This window comes from Girardinichthys multiradiatus, chromosome 9, assembly GCF_021462225.1.
Source record: "Girardinichthys multiradiatus isolate DD_20200921_A chromosome 9, DD_fGirMul_XY1, whole genome shotgun sequence".
Classification (NCBI taxonomy): Eukaryota; Metazoa; Chordata; class Actinopteri; order Cyprinodontiformes; family Goodeidae; genus Girardinichthys; species Girardinichthys multiradiatus.
Genome location: NC_061802.1, coordinates 31,775,629 through 31,795,316, shown reverse-complemented (window position 1 = coordinate 31,795,316; position 19,688 = coordinate 31,775,629). Strand labels below are relative to the sequence as shown.

At 38.9% G+C, this 19,688-nt stretch overlaps 1 protein-coding gene across 1 annotated transcript in view; it reads left to right on the top strand.

Annotated features, from left to right (window-relative positions):
- The window catches only part of unc13a (unc-13 homolog A (C. elegans)), a 76,652-nt gene that overhangs the window by 43,888 nt on the left and 13,076 nt on the right, over window positions 1-19,688 (top strand). Inside the window, exons 28-38 of the mRNA XM_047375112.1 lie at window positions 1,087-1,213; window positions 1,305-1,401; window positions 1,855-1,998; window positions 2,088-2,165; window positions 2,307-2,384; window positions 4,563-4,651; window positions 4,740-4,886; window positions 5,591-5,714; window positions 15,230-15,286; window positions 15,424-15,504; window positions 17,863-18,010. Of these exons, the coding sequence (XP_047231068.1) occupies window positions 1,087-1,213; window positions 1,305-1,401; window positions 1,855-1,998; window positions 2,088-2,165; window positions 2,307-2,384; window positions 4,563-4,651; window positions 4,740-4,886; window positions 5,591-5,714; window positions 15,230-15,286; window positions 15,424-15,504; window positions 17,863-18,010 (1,170 nt within the window). The remainder of the gene's footprint in view (window positions 1-1,086; window positions 1,214-1,304; window positions 1,402-1,854; window positions 1,999-2,087; window positions 2,166-2,306; window positions 2,385-4,562; window positions 4,652-4,739; window positions 4,887-5,590; window positions 5,715-15,229; window positions 15,287-15,423; window positions 15,505-17,862; window positions 18,011-19,688) is intronic.

Here is a 19,688-nt window from a genome sequence, read left to right as displayed (position 1 = left end):
TTACCCCTGTTCTGAGATGCCTCTGAGAGCAACTCGTTTTGGTGCCGTCTCTTTAAATGCTCTTAGGGACTTCATACCCCGCCTCCCTACAGGTCAAAGAGTGCTGAACTTTAACTCGTTCAGCCATCACACAGCACTAACATAAGCAGAAGGCACAATGCTACTGCTATCAAAACAATCGCCAGGACGTCATATCAACACACAATAAATTCATGTCTAAGATAAAGTTTGTTGTCATTTTAGTGTTATTTGCAGTTTACTGCTTTGCAGCGTCAGTCGTTTCCATAGACAGAAGGAACTGACGCCTTAATCAGATGAAGTCTTTCAGCAAATTATTCTTGATACTGGCGAAGGTTGCTGAAGCACTCCTCCTCGAAGTGGGAACATTTCCATGACAAATAAAATTTAACCAGACACTTAGAAGAGGTTCTGATGCTGGGGTACGGTGTAATGAATTGTGTGGGTTAATACACCCAAACACCGAACAGATCTTATCCTCTTTCAGCGTAGGCATACCTGAGCTTGGACTACAAAATTGCAGCGAGAAATAAAAATGGTGGATTGATTGGCTGGAAGTCCATGGCCTTATTTAGCTGTTTCACATCAAATGCTGTGAAATAACAGTTGGAAAAACATAACAGATGATAGAGAAAACTGAACAGACTGAAAAATGTGACCCAAACAGAATATAAAGATATCTCTGCAACACCTGGAGAGACTAAATTCAACTTTCCTGCACTCCTACAGACTCAACGTACACAATAAAATGTATTAAAAGGCCAAAAAAGGTGTATTTTGCATGATATGTCTTGCATATGTCTTGATGTTTTATTAACTGTATTTTAGATAAAATACAGAAAAAGATATTCGGACACATTTAAAAAACAATTGTGCACTACTAAATCTAAAACTGGTGAAACATGTCATTTTATTGTTTTAATGATTACTATAAAAAGTGCCTGTTCACTGAAAGACACTGATTATAAACAAAAGGAGATGTGTCAATATACTGCAGATTTGTTGAAAATTGAGGAAAACATCTTAATGGATTTATGTGTTCGGTTATTTTTTTTCTGTTTCTTTCAGAACATGAGAAAAACCGCCTTTGTAAGAGTGCTGATTACATGAACCTGCACTTTAAGGTTAAGTGGCTGTACAACGAGTACTGCAAAGACCTTCCCTTCTTCAAGAGCCGTGTGCCTGAATATCCTGCGTAAGTTTCATCGTTTTGCAAAGAAAACAAGGCTCAATGTGTGCTAACACGGTGCAAATATATTTAAGCATTTTCGGGTTGGGCTCTACAGGTGGTTTGAGCCATTTGTCATCCAGTGGCTGGATGAAAATGAGGAAGTCTCTCGAGACTTTTTGCATGGTGCTTTGGAAAGAGACAAAAAAGACGGGGTAAGGTTTCAGTTTTTTTTTTTTTTCAAAGTATCTTCCTTCTGCCCTGCCCCAAACCTTTCCTCTCTACTTCAAATAAGCAGCAGAGGAAGAACGTACAGTTACAGCAGGGTACTGTGAATAATAGCTTTATTGTACAGTTGTGAGTGCATTAAAGCTGTCCTAACCTCATTAGCCAGACCCCCTTCGGTCAAACTGAGACACCCCATCTAATTAGAGAGCAGGTGCTAACCAGCCAATTACAGGCAGACAGACAGGGTCTCCCCACCTGTCACTGGCGACCTGTTGAACTGTCTGATCTCAGCAGTTGTACACTCAATGACCGTCATAATTTTCCCAGTGCTTTTGAAAACTTGTCTTTCTTCCTGCTGCAGTCATGTATCTCCAACTCATAACCTTTCCTAATTTATTTATGCTTTTTCATTTTCTTGCACATGTTTTTCTGCTCTGCAGTTCCAGGTCACGTCTGAACATGCGCTCTTCTCCTGCTCGGTGGTGGACGTGTTTTCCCAGCTCAACCAGAGCTTTGAGATCATCAGAAAGTTAGAGTGTCCAGATCCACAGATTGTAGGGCACTACATGAAACGGTTCGCCAAGGTAGATTTACCGCAGTTGTTTTTTGCAGGGCATTTTTTTTTGTTTTCAAAAAAAAAAAAATACAACTCAGCATTCTTTGTCTTCTGCAGACCATCAGCAATGTTCTTCTGTCCTATGCTGATATCATCTCCAAGTTGTTTGCCAACTATGTTAACATGGAGAAAGTGGTAAGTGACTCGTTGAGCTTGTGAAGTGATTTTTGTTTGATACAGGAAAGCAAGTTGTTTCAGCAATGCAAATAAACTGAATTGTCTCCAGATGTTTTCAAAGAACTCAGTTCAGATGTGCACATGTAATCTCATTTTCAGCCCTGCATCCTGATTAACAACATCCAACAGCTGAGGGTTCAGTTAGAGAAGATGTTTGAAGCCATGGGTGGGAAAGACGTGAGTAACTTTGCCATGTTGGCACCTTCTGTTTCCTTCTAGGCTGGACCATCGGACTTTCCATCGTTACCAGTAGAGGGGCTTTTACTCAAAATTATTTTGGTCCTTTATAGACATGGCAGTCTTAAATCAAGTTAAGTTTAATTCATTATAAGGTTTTGTTTGGCATAATTTGTCAACTTACTCCAAAGCTAGCTCAAATGATCATCTAATCATTCCACATGGTTCTAGTTGGGCTGAAAATATCAACAATAAATTCATGTTAGCCAGAACTCACCCTAACCCATTGATATGACCCACCTGAAATTTAACACTTATTACTAGTGTAATGATACATCCAGCTGCCTTGACATGCAAGACGAGGTTAAATTTTAGTAATGTTTTTGGGAAAGCTATTAATTTGTAACTTGAGATCATTAAATGCAGTTTGTTCACATTTTAGTGCCAACAGGAAGCTTCAAATCAGATGCCAATTTTAGTGTCATGTTTCTTTACCTTATTGTGGGATTTTAACCAGAGGGTTTGAACAAGAACACATTGACAGTAAAAATTTATTTTTTATATTTTAAAAAGAGAGAGACTTGTTTAGACACATTTAAATATTTCGACCTTCTCAGACCTATTCTGAAATGCACCCTCACTGCATAAACAGCACCTTCAAAGTAGATGAAAACATGGTGGGAAACTGACATATTTACACTCTCCACCGACGTCAGACTTTGTAAGCTCAATGTGACATTTTCCACGTCCAACAAACAGTTTTACATACACGTGAAATGGCACTTTTTTTCCTCCTCCCCAGATGGAAAGCAGTTTAATGATCTGACCCTAGGTCAACGTGATATTCACTTTATGAAACCAGATTAGTTTCTGTCCTGTTCCAATAAATGTTTTAGAAAACCCACGTCTATTGGGAAGACGACCATTTCTGATGTTATTCTCCCACAACACCAATAGTTAACCAGTTGCAGTATTCTCCCAGCGTTTACAAATCAATTACATTTTGTCTGTTCCTGTACCCCTGCGAAACATTACCACACAGGCAATTTAAAAGTGGGGAGAGTTTCTTTAGTTCTCATGTTGCTGAGTGCTATCAGTCACTAGCAGACTTTATTAGTCGACTCTATCAACACAACTTGGCAATTCAATAAAAACTTATTTTTTTCAAACATTGACCCAACAGAGGGCTTGGGTTAAAGCATGCAGCTTCATTTCCAGTTCCCATAATAATGGCTTTCACCAGATAAAGCTGACAGCAACTGGATAGCACTCAGCAGGACAGACATAGCTTTGGCAAGAAATATTGTGGCATGTTTAATATGCGAAGATCTCATTCCACAATATCTCGTTACACCCGAGCAGTCATGCTGCCTAAGGAGAGTAGAGTTATTTTTCAGTATGTCAATGTGCATCGTTTTTATATTAGAGGACTGAATTAAGACCTGAAGGTTCCTTGGGTTTTGGTATAGATTTTGAATGAGGGGGCTGTTTTAATGTTGCAGTGGGTAGAAGGATCACCAGTAAAGTAGAAAAAAATAGCATTTGCTAGAACAGCACTGCTTTAACTGCTTAAACTACAATGGTGGAGTCCACAAAAAAAGCTGAGAAGGAAATTAAATACAACTTCCCAATCCCAACAGTGAAACTGGGTGAGTTTTCATATCTTTTCACAACAGTTTTCTCTGTTATGTACAAGACAATATGTATGGCACAAAATTATTTGAATTGTTGTGTAAATTGTTAGAATCAGCATTGGAAGAAGGCCCTTGACAGAAATACACCAGGAACCAGAGAGGGTTTTATTTCACCCTGTAGTGATTGAGTCAAAAAACGTGACATTCGACTAACACATAAGATATACTGTATATATATATATATATATATATATATATATATAAGACATAAAAGATGTGGACTGGCTATAATATTTTTCAGATTTTGACCAAATTGACATAAAACATAAATTGACACGTAAAAAAAAAATAACATTGAACAATCAAATAAAAAAGTTCAACATGAGTTTAGGTAGTTTTCTTGGACCCATGCACTGACCTGGTCCGTTTTGCTGCTTGTTGTCATATTTTCAAATAGAATGAGAATGAGGATTTTTCAGTAACCGATTACTGATAACTGTTTGCATTAAAAATGTATACATCTCTTTTTGTGCCTTTGATTTAGCTGTGTGTGGAGGCCAGTGATATCTTGAAAGATTTGCAGGTTAAGCTCAATAATGTCATGGATGATCTGAGCAGGGTCTTTGCTGTCAGGTGGAAATTCACTCACATTCAAATATGCAGCACAACCCTGCTTTCTGCCGTACATATCTAACATAGAGCTCCATCTGTGTCGCTATAGTTTCCAGCCTCACATTGAGGAAAATGTGAAACAGATGGGAGACATTTTGGCTCAGGTGAAGGGAACGTCAAACGTGGGAAACGCCAGCAGCGTGGCCCAGGATGCCGACAACGTCTTGCAGCCAATCATGGAGTTCCTGGACAGCAAGTAAGGCAGTATGGCATTTTCACTGACTCTAAAGAAGGATTAAAGCTTAGGTGCTGCTGCTGAGGTGTCAAACGAGTGATCCAGACACAGCAACATTCACAACATATTTCTCCCTAATTCTACTGCCATCCATGAATTTTGTTAAGCCATAACTTTTCATCTGCTAAATGAAAAGAAATTTTCTTAAAAAATTGTTTGTTGAGGGGTTACCGGTGTATATATATATATATATATATATATATATTGTCTTGCAGCAAGAAGGTCCTGGTTTCGATTCCCGGCCTGGGGTCTTTCTGCATGGAGTTTGCATGTTCTCCCCGTGCATGCGTGGGTTCCCACCGGGTACTCTGGCTTCCTCCCACAGTCCAAAGACATGTCTGTTAGGTTAATTGGTAACTCTAAATTGCCCTTAGGTGTATGAATGAGTGTGTGTGTGGTTGTTTGTGTGTTGCCCTGCGATGGACTGGCGACCTGTCCAGGGTGTACCCCGCCTCTCGCCCAGAGACTGCTGGAGATAGGCACCAGCTCCCCCGTGACCCACTATGGAATAAGCGGTAGAAAATGACTGACTGACTGACTATATATATATATATATATATATATATATATATATATATATATATATATATATATATATATATATATATATATATATATATATATATATTTATATTTATTTTCCCATTTCCCTCTTCACTTTCCAGCCTTTCGTTGTTCGCTAAGATTTGTGAGAAGACTGTTCTGAAACGTGTGCTGAAGGAGCTGTGGAAGCTGGTAATGAACACCATGGAGAAAACCATCGTTCTACCTCCACTCACAGACCAAACGGTGAGAGCTCAGACTAGTAGGAGTGCCCAGGCAGAATTATACAACTCCACAAAATACTTACCAGAAACTCTGGCTTTATTACACCCAATAAACATCGCATGCAAAGACAGATACCTACATAATGTTTTTAACGTGAATTAAAACTCATACATTCACACTGTCTTTGCACACAGCTTATATCAGTCTTTGATTGCAGTGAATGTTTTTATGATCAAAGAGGAAATGTTTCTGTATTACAATTGTTATCACAGCATAAAGCAAATTATTAGCAAAGCAAGCAGCATATATAACACCACATGCCAAAACACTTGCTTAATCACACCACGGGTTGAAGACGGGATTAAATGAAAAAGGAGAAGGTGGATAACAAAATGGGTTCTGTGTGTATTTGTTTTAAAGACCAAACTGTTTTTGCTTTGCATTTACATGCCACCCAGTCCCCTTCTCAGTCCCTGCGTACAGAGTATTCAACATTGCCACCAGTGTCTTCGTTCATTCAAGCAATCAAGATCAAGTGTTTTAATAAAGAGCTCAAGGAAAATGGATTGCACCATATCATTTCAGCATCAGCTCATGGCTGCTCTCCAGAGTGTCACCCTACAAATATTTGGAGAGAACCCTGCTTTATGAGTGGTTAGCAATAGTGTGGCATAAATTTGTTTGCCCTAAGGATCTGACCCACCTCCAAAAAGACTATTACATTATGGAAAGCAGCCTTTTTTTCTTCCTTATTTTGCTTTGTTTTATATATATTTATATATGTTGTTTATGTTGGGTTACTATCTAAAGAGCCTCATATCACTGATAATAAAGTTAATACATCTAGTTATAGCATACAGTATTACAGATAGATACTGATGGTATTACTACCACATACTCTGCCTAATGAACATTTTCATGCCCCCTGAATTTTTTTTTCTCATTAATTAAAACTACTTCATATTAATTTGTTGGGATTTTATGTGTTATACCAATGTAAAGCAGGGGATAATTGTGAAGTGGAAGGAAAATTATGTTTTTCAAAAACTGTTACAAATCTGAGTGTGTAGCATGCATTTGTGTTGGCCCCTTTACCCTGACACTCTAGGTAACCTGGCTGCCTTCAGAAGTCGCTAAATTAGCAAATGAAATCCACTTGTGTGTAATTCTCTTAGTTTAAATACAGCTATAAAGGCATCAGATGTTTGTTAGTGAATCTTATTGAATGAATAACATGATGAACACCAAGAAACACACCAGAAAGCTCTGGGATAAGGTTGTGAAGAAGTCTAAAGCAGTATAGAGCAACTGTAAACCTACCAAAACATGGCCGTTCACCTAAACTGACAAGCTGGGCAGGGAAAAAAATCACTCAGAGGAGAAGCCAAGAGGTGCATGGTAACTCTGCACAGATCAACAGCTCAGGAGGGAGAATCTGTTAACATGACAACTAGTCATCTTCCTCTCCACAGATCTGGCCTTTATGGAAAAAAGGCAAGAAGAAAGCATAAGCCGTCATGTTTGCAGTTTGACACATGCTATGTAGAGGACCAGCACACATGTACAGGAAGGTGCTCTGGTCTGGGCAGAAAAATCAGCCTGTAGATGTCCAGAGCAAAGACTTGCAGCTTTAATTGTATTTATAGGTGGACCTACAGAGGTAACTGTGGCTCAGTTAGAAGAGTAGTCATCTTGAAATCTGATGATTGTGGGTTCGATTCCAGCTTCCTCCTGCCACATGTGGATGTGTATCAGTGTATAAATGTGCGCGTGTTAGTGAGTGCATCTGGGTAAATGCGGCCTTAGTGTAAAGTGCTTTAAGTAGTCAGTATGACTGAAATGGCGCTATATAAGTTCAGTGTAAATTTTTGAAAACCATTTATCCTTTAGCAATTATGCAGCATTCTATCATATAAAGTCCCTGAAAATATGCTGAGGTTTATGGAGGTAGTGTGACAACACATGAAAAATTTCAGGGGGTGTGAATACTTTTGTTCTGTATGTTTTCCAGATGAGGTTACTGCAAGGAAAAAAAGAAAGTAATAAAAGGAGACTAAATCTAATCAATATTTACATTTGCTAAGATATACATTTTGCTGTAAAAACGTGAATTGTTTTGGCTCCCTCATCAGTATTTACCTGCACTCAGTTCAGACTCCATGCAGGTGTTAACTAGTCCACGTACCTTCATCCTTGGAGCCCAAACATGTGTTTTTGCTTGATGTGGGGCTCTTTGCAGCTTGACTGACCCTATTTTCTGGTTGTTGTTGTGGTTATTATTACATCCTGCTCCGCTCTCCCTCCACAGATGATTGTAAGTACAGCACTTCTGCGTGTCTGTCTGTCTGTCACAGTGGTCAAATCTCTGCTTTATGTGGCTGCCACCCATTCTTCCTGTTTTTTAACGTAGCTCCATTACCCCCTCCTCACAATGTCACTGCTCCAATCTGTTCTGTTTCTTACCTTTCCTCTAACTCTGCCTCTTGTTTGAGAAGTCAGAAGCATGGTGCATTCCTGAATAAGTACTATAGGTCCCAGTCCCCCTTAGTAATCTTCGTCTATCAGAACCCCCTTCTCTGCTTTCTTTTCTTCCTCAAACAGGAAGTGGTACTTCTCTTTTCGCCTGATGTTGCCTTGTTCCTTCTCATCCAATGTCTCCTGTTATTGGGACTTCAGTGGAGTGACCCTGATCTCTCGGTGGCTTGGTTTCAGGAGTCTTGACCCCATCACCTGCCCCTTTTTTTCTTTAGTCCTCTATCTCTTTTACCCATTTAAACTTTGTTCCGCCCTCCTATTCGTTACTGTGAGTCTGTTGCTTGCATCTGATCTTTTTCAACACTTCAGTCTTCTCTCAGTGTGTACAACACTGTACTGCACTGTATGTCTCTGCAGACCTGTCATGTTGGTCTGTCCTGGTTTACTTTCATGTTCTGTTGTAACAATGTGTTGCTATTTACAGTACTGGCACAAAATGTTATTTCCTAAACAAATATTGTCTGTATGACTTAAACCTCCTTGGGCTGGATTCATGATCTATTTGTTTCAGTTGTCACCTCACAGTTGATTTCTTCAGAAATTAATCGCACTCACTTTAGCTAGGAGTCTTCATCATTTTCAGCCCTATATTGAGTCTATTTAATGCACACTGGCTAAATGTCACATAGGATCTTGTTTTTGTTGTTCTTTGCTTTGTAAACATCAAAGAGACTGCAACTGTTACAGGTTTACCTGAAAAACAGCTTGTCTAGAAGTTGTAATGCATTTCGCAGTACATTGGTGAATATCACTGCTCCCTAAGAATAATTTAAACGGATAACCTGGACTGCAGAATAGCTAGGCCTACCTCTGCTTCTAAAGCTTGCTAATTAACATTTTCAGTTCATTTGGTTTATAATACAACAAATACAACAGCTCCAAATACAACAAATGTTTGGACCATATTTAATTCAAATTAATTCAGAACATTCAGGTCCAAAAACATACAGTTCAACTCAATCCTCATTATGATCCATCTATCAATTTTTCCACTGGTGCCTATCTCCAGGCAAGAGGGCAAGAGGCAGTGTAAACTCATCCAGGACAGGTTGGCAGTCCATCACAGGGGAACACAGAGACTTAAAGGACAAACAACCATGCACTCACTCATTCACCCATAAGGGTAATTTAAAGTGGCCTACCCAGGTGGAACAAGCAAATTAATGCAGAAAGGTACTAGTTGGGATTCAAATCCAGGACCTTCTTGCTGCAAGGCAGTGTTAAACATCTGCACCACCAGGGATTTTTCTGTTTGATCGTACTGTAATGCCAATTGAATTAAAGGAACCCAAACCGACTCTATAAAGTCACCGGCCATCCAGCATAGCTTCTGATGACCAAGGATATGATGTAAGATGAAAGCTTAAAAGAATTGCGGAAAATCTCATTTTGGAGCTTGTTAGAGCTTCTTAACTTGTCTTTTTTTCTATCCTAAAAGTGCACAAGACAACATAATAAAAGAAGGACAAACTACCCATCCAGCAGTGCTTCACTTTAATGACAGTTGTGTAAAGAAGTCAAGCATTTGGAGACTTCTTTTAGCATCTTGTGGTCTTCTTTCATTGGCAGTTGTTTTGAATGTCCTTCACTTGTAAACTATTTTCCAGACAGGCTGATTTGAAATTATTTTGAGACCTCTAATTCTCTTACTAAACTCTGAAGCTCCTACAGCCTTCTTTCTGAAGGCCAGAAACAACTCTTTCAATCTTAGCATGGGGTTCACTCACACTTCAATAGTCACGAGCACACCAAACTAAACGTATTTAAACTTTTAAAGGACAAACCTCCTTCAAAATAATGAGTAACAATATTCTTATCATCTGCGATGTGCCTGTGTCTATAGTTATCCGTTTTAAGTTAGAATAAATGTAGGGGTTTCCTAATTTTTTCCAGAAATAACCAGAAATTGCACTTTTTATTTTACATTTTACATGTTTGTGCAAATTTAAAAGGTTTACTCTTTAGTTTATTTTATTTATTTGTTATACTTGAGTTTCCCAGTATTGGTAAAATATGTTATACAAACACACAGGCTTTTATAGAACCTCCTTATTTTTTTACACATTTGTAAATTGCAATTGTATCAGGCATAAGATTTGAGGAAAACAGCTCATAACTAACTGTATCTATGTGGAGCTTGATGATTAGTACTAAATCACAGTAGTTAGCTTGTGAAGCAGAGACAGGGACTCAAACAGGTACTTGGACTCAAGTTGCACTTAAAAAACTAAAACAAAGTCTGAAGACTTGACTTAGACTCATACTCTAAAGACTCCAGATTAGGCTTGGACTCAGTGCCTGGGACTCAAATCCTTGGAACAATATTTATCTTATTTAAGGTAAAAGTAAGTCTCTAAGTAAGTCACAGACTACAGCCCTGACAGGGACAAGCAGTTAAACAAACACATTTGCAGACTGTAAACTATTAATATCAATTAGTATTCATTAATAAATCTATTAATGTTAACTGTAGTATAGTAATAATAATAACAACAATGATTACTTTCAATCTAAACTCTTTGAAACTGACTTTGGGTCGTTTCTGAACAAAATCAGCCTAACTCACTTCCCACATCACTTGCTGTTGAGCTAAATGTCATTAAATAAACTACTTCCTCCTTACAAAGTAAAATAACTTCCTGTCACGTTAGTTCAACCCTGCAGTCTCTCATTGACTCATTAAATTGCTCCTCACTTTTTATTTAGTTGCATCTTTTAGTGCTTAGACTTTATAACAGAGGTTTAAATATAGATTTAGAATATGGTTTTAAACCTTTTTACTGCACAGAATAAATGAATGGACAATTTAAAGATGAGAATCAACACCTGTTAATTGCATCATTACAAAGACACTTATGTTTCTTCAGAATAAAAGCACCTTCTGTTTAATTCATTCAGAAATTATTGATAAACATGTCAAACTATTTTATGTTTTTTTATTGAACTAAATGCATACCTATATTTCTAATGTTAAAAAAAAATTACAGCTGCTCAAAACACCCATTTACATGTTGAATTACAGCATCTGAAAAATAATATTGTTAAATGTTGAAGACTAACAGTAGATGAATTCAGAACTTACAGTCATCTATGCAGTGCTCGAGGCTAGCTAGATTCTTCTAAAATCCTATTTAAAAACTCTGTCATCAATAGCCAACTTTCTTCATTTAAAAATCAGATTTATGAGTGACCTGTTGGTCAAGCTGGTCAGTCTAAAAATCGTCTGATTCTGGTTACAAACCAGTCAAAGGATTCTTGTTTAGTTGAGTCAACCTGCTGAAATATTTGGTAATTTTTCACCTCTGGAGTGGCTTCATTTAACTAATTGTACTCATATTTTCAGGGGATAAAATGTTGGTCAAACTAGACTCAAATGTTCTGGTTAAATTCCACAAATAGTGTCCAGGCTATTGCTAAATTATTCTCAGTCAGATGTATGGTATGTCAAGTTATTAATCTAACTTGGTGTCTTTCAACATATAAAAAAACAATAATTATGTTGAGTAAGATTTGTTATTATTATTTCAGGGATGACATACTTCAAATGGACGTTTTTTGAGTTTCTAACTTCTATTTTGTCTCTGGGTATTCCTTGGTTCGGTCCAATACTTTTTATGTACTATGAAGTATGGATTTCAAATATGGTACATGCATATTTTTATAATTCCTGGTATTCTTGTTTTATTACTATTCTTCTTGCCCAACAGTGATTTAAGAACACAAAACATGTTGCTTTAGGGCAACTGAAAAGGCAACATCTCTGGCTGTAATACGTTTCTTTTGAACATTTTGCAAAGCAACGTTGCACACATCTCATGTAGCAAATAAGACAGCAGGCACTGGCCATTGCTCCGAGTATTAACCACTCCTCTCTTTCCAGGGGAGGCTGAAGAGTGCTTCTCACAGTGATGTAAGGACTAAACCCCTCCAGATCAATGTGTCTTGTCTCTCTCCTTTATGTCCTTTCTCTGTGTCTCTGTCCTCTCAGCTCCCTAGTCAAACAAAGCAGTATAAATATAGATATTATTTCTCTACTTTTCATTCTGCTTACAATTTGGTAATTTTTTGCAAAGTTTTAATCCTTCTTTATCAGATTGTAAACTCCCATTCTAAGCCACAAACTATTGTACAAGTGACTTTAAGGCATATTCATTTTGGGCTTTTATATATTTATTTATACCAATGTTTTTTTTTTTTTCAACATATAATTAAATCACAACAAACACCTTCTGTTTGGGGATTTTCTCTAATTCATTCAGGGTCAAAGTTTTTTAATATAGGCTGAAATATTTGCATACATCTACACCAATAGTTGTATAAACATCCCTCAGCCAGAAAAACTAGATGCTTTGATAGCCATCAAGAAACTTCTGGCATTATCCAGGCTGAATATTTTCCCTTTAAATCCACTAGTGTTATGGGATGGACTTTATTTTGAGCTATAGTCCCTAAATCTTCAAAACTATTGTAGTTAGAATAATTTCAACTGATTAATGTTAGCATGCTTTGTTCAGTTCTAAGTTAGATTTAATGTGTGGAAGAAAATAAATTGGTTAGGATGTTCAAAAACAAACCAGGAACAACTGAAGCTCAAGCTTGTCATATACTGGAAGCTGAAAAAACACCCGTTGTACTGTCCACAAAGAAGCTTGTTTAATAATAAAAGAAATGCCTGCTGCAAAATTGACACCTTCAAGCTCCACTGATATTTGTAGCGTCTCACCTGGACAAATAAAATGCCTTCTAGAGAAAAGTTTTATTGAAATATTTGTTCAGATGACAAGAAGAATGTTTAAAGTACTCAAGGTGAGGCTTTCAAACCTGAGAACAATGTACCAGGCATCAAGGTGGATGCAACATAGTGAGGGACCACTGGTGACATTGTAGTACACGAATTTTGTGGAATAATAAAGGAGAGCTACGTGCAAATTCTTCAACCTTACCTCAGATCAGTAATTAAATGGTTGAAAACTTAACAACAATGTGTTCCAAATGGACATCAGCCCCAAACATACATCAAATCTGTTTTTGGGTTGGATAAACCAGGATAAAATTTGGTTTTCTAGGGTTAGGGCCCTAACCTTAGTCTTACAGAAAGTCTATGGACTATGCTGAAAGACTGGATTTGTGCCTGGAAACCAGCTAATTTAAATGAAGTGCATCAATTGTACTAAGAAGAGTGTTCAAATGCCCTGCCAGAATTACTTCAGAGGCTCCTTAACGGCAACAAAGAGTGTGTGGTTTCTCCTAAACTTACTAAGGCACATTTAATAAGACTGAACAATATATTGCAAATTTATCGTTGTTGCAACTTCACTGTATGCAATATGCATACCATGAAGATTTGTCTAAAATGCAATGACTATTAGCTCATTATTTTAGTGCCATGCATTCAGGTTCTCTATTATCATGAATTTGGTAAAACACTTGTTGTTTAATGCAGCAGAAACATGTTTTAGAGGAAAAAGATGTGGTAAGAAGTTAAAAATCATTACGAAACTACAACTAACTTGTTTCATTGCCAAAACCAGCAGATGTCAAAAGAACCTTGATGTTGGAATGGAGATTTTGGGTCTCATTGCTGGTTATTAATTTTGTGAATTTTTTTAATGTGGGATAAAATGTTTTACTAGGTAAAGAGGTGGTAAGGTGCACAAGAAACTAGAACTATGTTGTTTATGTAGAAATATAGGAAATGCCTGCCAGAAGTAACCTTTCTTTAATACAACCATGCAGCTAAGATGGGAAAATTGAATAGTATAATTTTTTCCAGTGGTTGAATAGAGTCATATGGATTCTGTGTTTACAATGAACCCAAAGCAAAGAGGCATCAACATTTCTTAAACAGTTATTTATCACATGTCTTATCGTTATCTCAATATTCAAAAATATTATCGCATATCGCATATTTTACTACTTTCATGCAGCTCTGTTTAATAATAATATTTGAGCCTGTATGTATAATTTCAACTGGGTAGGATTTACAGAAAATCTGCAGTAAATGCAGACTTTTGCATCCTATTCTTGTTTTGAAAATTTATTGAAATTGTTTGCTGTATTATTTGTCCAGCTTGAAATAGAAAGGTTCAAATAAATCTTTAAAAGCCCTAAATATATATGACTTTCATGGCAAAAATGAATGTTTGTAAACTTCAGGGATTTATTTCAGTCTAAAGTAGCATCAGAGTGAAATAAGAAAAGCTTAGTTAATTACAAATCAGTTTATATACATAACTCAAAGGCAAATAAATCTTTCCTTTATTATTAGCAGCAACGACATATTTGTTTAGTTTTTGACAATACAGCAGAAAAATTCATTTCTCTCAAATATTATACAGACTGGTGGTGTTTTAATTGGGAATGTCAGAGACAAAACAAACACATTCTTTGTTTTTATAATAACATTTCTCAAAAGCATGTACTTTTCTCAGTTTTCAAGGAATTCTCAAGCCTCCTAAAACCAGTCTATTGCACCTTTTTTTCAAACTTTTAAGGCTGTTAGAAACATTGATTAGAAGGTGCTGTTCACAGCACTTACCAGATCCTCTTGTCAGAGTATTGCTTTAGGCTGGACCTGCAGGATTTTTTATTTTTTATTTTTTGCTCAACACCACAGTGTAACTGTACAGCTGCTCTTTAACAGCGTGTGTGTTTGTGTGAGATTATGTGTTTGTTCTTCTTTCCACCGCCTCCTTTGAGCTGAGCCTCATTCCCTTCTTTTCGTACTGAAGTGTCTCTGTGTGTGTTTGTTTGTGCAGCTGAGTGTAATGTTGTGAAATTAGTAAAACGCAGATAAGTGTTATAGCAGCACTTGAAGGAAACTACCCTGACATGAGTAAAGCTGCTTAGAGTGAATGTTTATGCTGTAAGTGCGTATGTGTTAGAAATGTCGCTGTCCTCTGTGTGACACTAAGCCCCATAGTGCAGTTTTCTCCTGATAGCTAAACGCTTCTTACTCCACTTATCTACCTTTCCTCCTCCTCTTCCTCTGTCTCTTTCAGGGCACTCAGCTCATCTTCAATGCTGCCAAGGAGCTTGGACAGCTGTCCAAACTGAAGGTACAGTAAATTTATTGTTTGGAGTCTGACATCTCTTCTGCAGCTTAAAGTGATATTATGTTATTACACATAAAGATTAGTTTACGACTGGAGAGATTTGTCATTTTGCTTTATTCCATTTCAATTGTGCTATTTAGGAGCACATGGTTCGTGAGGAGGCCAAAGCACTATCACCCAAGCAGTGTGCTGTGATCGAGCTGGCTCTGGACACCATCAAGGTAAATATTAGGATTTCTAATACAATACGGCATACAATAGAGCTGCCATCCTTAACTACATCGTTTAAAGCTACAAACAAAAATCTGTGTCTTACTGGTGTTAAATGAGAAACAAATAAAAATTAAAACAAATCTAAAATTTCAAGTTTTAAATATGAAACATAAGTAGTGGGATAGACAACAAAATTCCCAGGGTGCATCGCATCGAGTAGGGGTAGAGCGTGTGTGCCATATGGAAAAGCTATGAGTCCTCGATGCAGCCGTCTGGGGTTTGATTCCCATCATTGAGACCTTTGCTGTATGTCTTCCCCCCTTCACGCTCTGGCCATTTCCTGTCATCGCGCTGTAAAATGAAAGTCACAAGTGCCAAAAAATAAAAAAAACAAAATTCCCTATTGCTTAAACACCTGCAGGAGCTCCAACCTCGCCAAATACATATTTAGGCTATGTACAGACTATAATGTATTTTTTTTTTTCTGCATTGGCACCAGTCATCCACATGCAAGTTTTCAAAACGTTTTTGCTTTAAAGGAGATATTTACCGTACGAGAGAACTGTTTTGCATGTGTTGTTTGCTTCATTTCTCTAATGCGTTTACTCGAAAGCACATTGCACTAACTGCATGCTGGCCCAAACATGCTAATCAATTCCAGTATATTGGAACACCTTGCACCTATTTTTGCAGAAAGAAAAATATTGTCTATACTAATATATTGTAATCAAGCAGAAATATGTTGGAATAAAAAAGAAACACTTGTGTGTGATTTCTTTGCGTTAATTTCACCCAATAAATGAAAGAGAGTCTCAGGTTTCTATCATAGGATGTTGGTTGTGTGCTAACTTGCCACCTCCTCATTCCTGTAAGCCCTCACCCCAATCACAATCACAGAGTTAATCTGACAAATATTTTTGAACCTCTACATGTAAAGCATCTGTAGGAATGTTCCACAATCATAATTTTTTTTTTCTGAATTAAAAAACCCAACAATCTGATATTAAACACAATTGAGGAAATTTAATTTTAAAATATTTACTGAAATATGTGGCACACATCACTGGTAAGAGCACAAGTTTTACCTTCTGTGACATCCTTGTTTGTTGTGAAGCTTTTTTACCTCGTGTGGCAAAAGTGTCGCCAGGTTTCTGCAGATTAATTTTTTCACACAATCTAAGAGAGAAAAACTACTTGGATTTTTGAGAATGTGCACTATTAGTAACTTACAGAAAAATACATAAATAAAGGTTTACTTTTCCATTTTTTTATGCATGCCAAAAAATGTTGTTGGTTAGAACCCATTCCAATATTTTCACATTTTATTTTAATAAATGTCCGTCATGTGCTAAAATGGTTATTGATTGAGAAACTCATAGTAAAAAGTAACGTGAAAATAAAAAGCAAACTACAGCTGCTCTGATAAAACTGCTAGTCATTGAAGAATATTCTTGCTTCATACTTTAAAGTGTTGTTTCGTGTTTACTTTATCACCACATACTGGCACAGTAAAGGTATTTCAGGGTTTATGTTTAGAATCAGTTTTATAAGCCAATTTTATGCACCCAAACAAGGAATATGACTTTAGTTCCACTATTGCTACAATTTCTAGTATTTGTTTGGATAGAAACATTTTCATAAATATTCATTTATTTATTCATCTTCTATACCGCTTATTCCATAGTGGGTCACAGGGGGGGCCGGTGCTTATCTCCAGCAGTCTACAGGAAAGAGGCAGGGTACACCCTGGACAGGTCACCAGTTTATTGCAGCTAAGCGCACACTCATTCACACCTAGAGAGACCAATTAACCTAACAGTCATGTTTTTGGACTGTGGGAGGAAGCCGGAGTACCCAGTGAGAACCCACATATGCATGGGAAGAACATGAAAACTCCATGCAGAAAGACCCCCAGCCAGAAGTCGAACCCAGGACCTTCCGGCTGCAGGGCAACAGTGCTACCAACTGCGCCACCGTGCAGCCAATATTTTCATAAATATTGGTTAAAATAATATTTGGAGTAGTAATGTAAGAACTTTAATTGTTTGCCTAGGTTTTTACGTTTTTGCAAATGCAGCATATACAGAAAATACAGTATGAATACATCCATTTTGTTTGGACTGGGAGATGCGGTTCGTTTTCTTCTCACATGCTTGTTTTAAAAAAATAGAAAGCCTGAAATGTGTTTCTAAGGTAAAATGATCATATCAATATTAATATTATGAAATCCTGTCAGACAAGTGTTGGAAATCAATTATAATGCTACTTTAGTCCAAGAATTTCAATTTACTTTGCATTGATCGACGGTCTGGAATTAAAATAGAAATTGTCTGTTTTATTTATCTCTCTGCATTTGTGTATTATAGCAATACTTCCATGCTGGTGGTGTGGGTCTGAAGAAGACCTTCCTGGAGAAGAGTCCCGACCTCCAGTCTCTGCACTACGCCCTGTCCCTGTACACGCAGGCCACGGACAAACTCATTAAGACCTTTGTCCAGTCGCAAAACGCCCAAGGTAAACTAGGGATTTTTTGACATTTGTGTATCTTTATTTGGTCATTGGCTGCATGTTTTGGAAACTCGGGTGAAGAGAGGGTCTGAGCTGTCCACTGATCACCACCTGGTGATGTGTTGGATCTGCTGGAAGAGGAGAAAGTTAGACAGACTTGGCAGGCCCAAGCGCATAGTGAGGGTCTGCTGGGAATGTCTGGCAGAGCCCTTGGCCAGGGATGTATTCAACTTCCACCTCTGGTAGAACTTTGACCAGATTCGGGGGGATGTTGGAGACATAGAGTCCGAGTGGACCATGTTCTCCGCATCTATTGTCGATGCTGCTGCCCGTAGCTGTGGCCGTAAGGTCTGCGGTGCCTGTCACAGCAGGCAATCCCTGAGCCCGGTGGTGGACACCGGCAGTAAGGGACACTGTCAAGCTGAAGAAGGAGTCCTATTGGCTGTGGTTGGTTTGTGGGACTCCTGAGGCGGCTGACGGGTACCGTGAGGCCAAGCGTGGCACGGCCCAGGCTGTGGCAGAGGCAAAAACCTGGGCCTGGGAGGAGTTCGGTGGGGGTGGGAGGCTGCTGACCTCGACTGGGGGCATTATCGGGCGGTGGAAGGAGTACTTCGAGGATCTCCTCAATCCTGGCATCACGCATTCCCTGGTGGAAACAGGGGCTGGGGACTCGGGGTTAGACTCTTTCATCACCCAGGCTGAAGTCACCGAGGTGGTTAAAAAGCTCCATGGTGGCAAGGCTTCGGGGGTGGATGAGATCCACCCTGAATACCTCAAGTCTCTGGATGTTGTGGGGCAGTCATTGTTATGGTTGACACACCACTTCAACATTGCGTGGCGGTTGGGGACAGTGCCTCTGGACTAGCAGACTGGGGTGGTGGTCCCCCTTCATAAGAAGGGTGACCGGAGGGTGTGTTCCAACTACAGGGGATCACACTCCTCAGCCTCCCTGGTAAGGCCTACGCCACAGTATTGGAGAGGAGAGTCCGGCCGATAGTCGAACCTCGGCTTCAGGAGGAGCAGTGTGGTTTTCGTCCCGGCCGTGGAACACTGGACCAGCTCTATACCCTCTACAGGGTACTTGAGGGTTCATGGGAGTTTGCCCAACCGGTCCACATGTGTTTTGTGGACCTGGAGAAGGCATTTGACTGTGTCCATCGTGGTGCCCTGTGGGGGGTGCTCTAGGAGTATGGAATCGGGGGCCCTTTATTAGGGGCCATCCGATCTCTGTACAAGCGGAGCAGGAGTTTGGTCCACATTGCCGGCACTAAGTCGGACCTGTTCCCGGTGCATGTTGGACTCCGGCAGGGCTGCCCTTTGTCACCGGTCCTGTTCATAACTTTTATGGACAGGATTTCTAGGCGCAGCCAAGGGCCGGAGGGGGTCTGGTTTGGGGACCAGAGGATTTCGTCTCTTCTTTTTGCAGATGACGTGGTCCTGCTTGCCCCCTCTAGCCAAGACCTACAGCATGTGCTGGGGCGATTCGCAGCCGAGTGTGAAGTAGCCGGGATGAAGATCAGCTCCTCCAAGTCCGAGGCCATGATTCTCGACCAGAAAATGGCGGCTTGTCCTCTTCAGGTTGGAGGGGAGCTCCTGCCTCAAGTGGAGGAGTTCAAGTATCTCAGGGTCTTGTTCACGAGTGAGGGAAGAATGGAGCGGGAGATCGACAGACGGATCGGTGTGG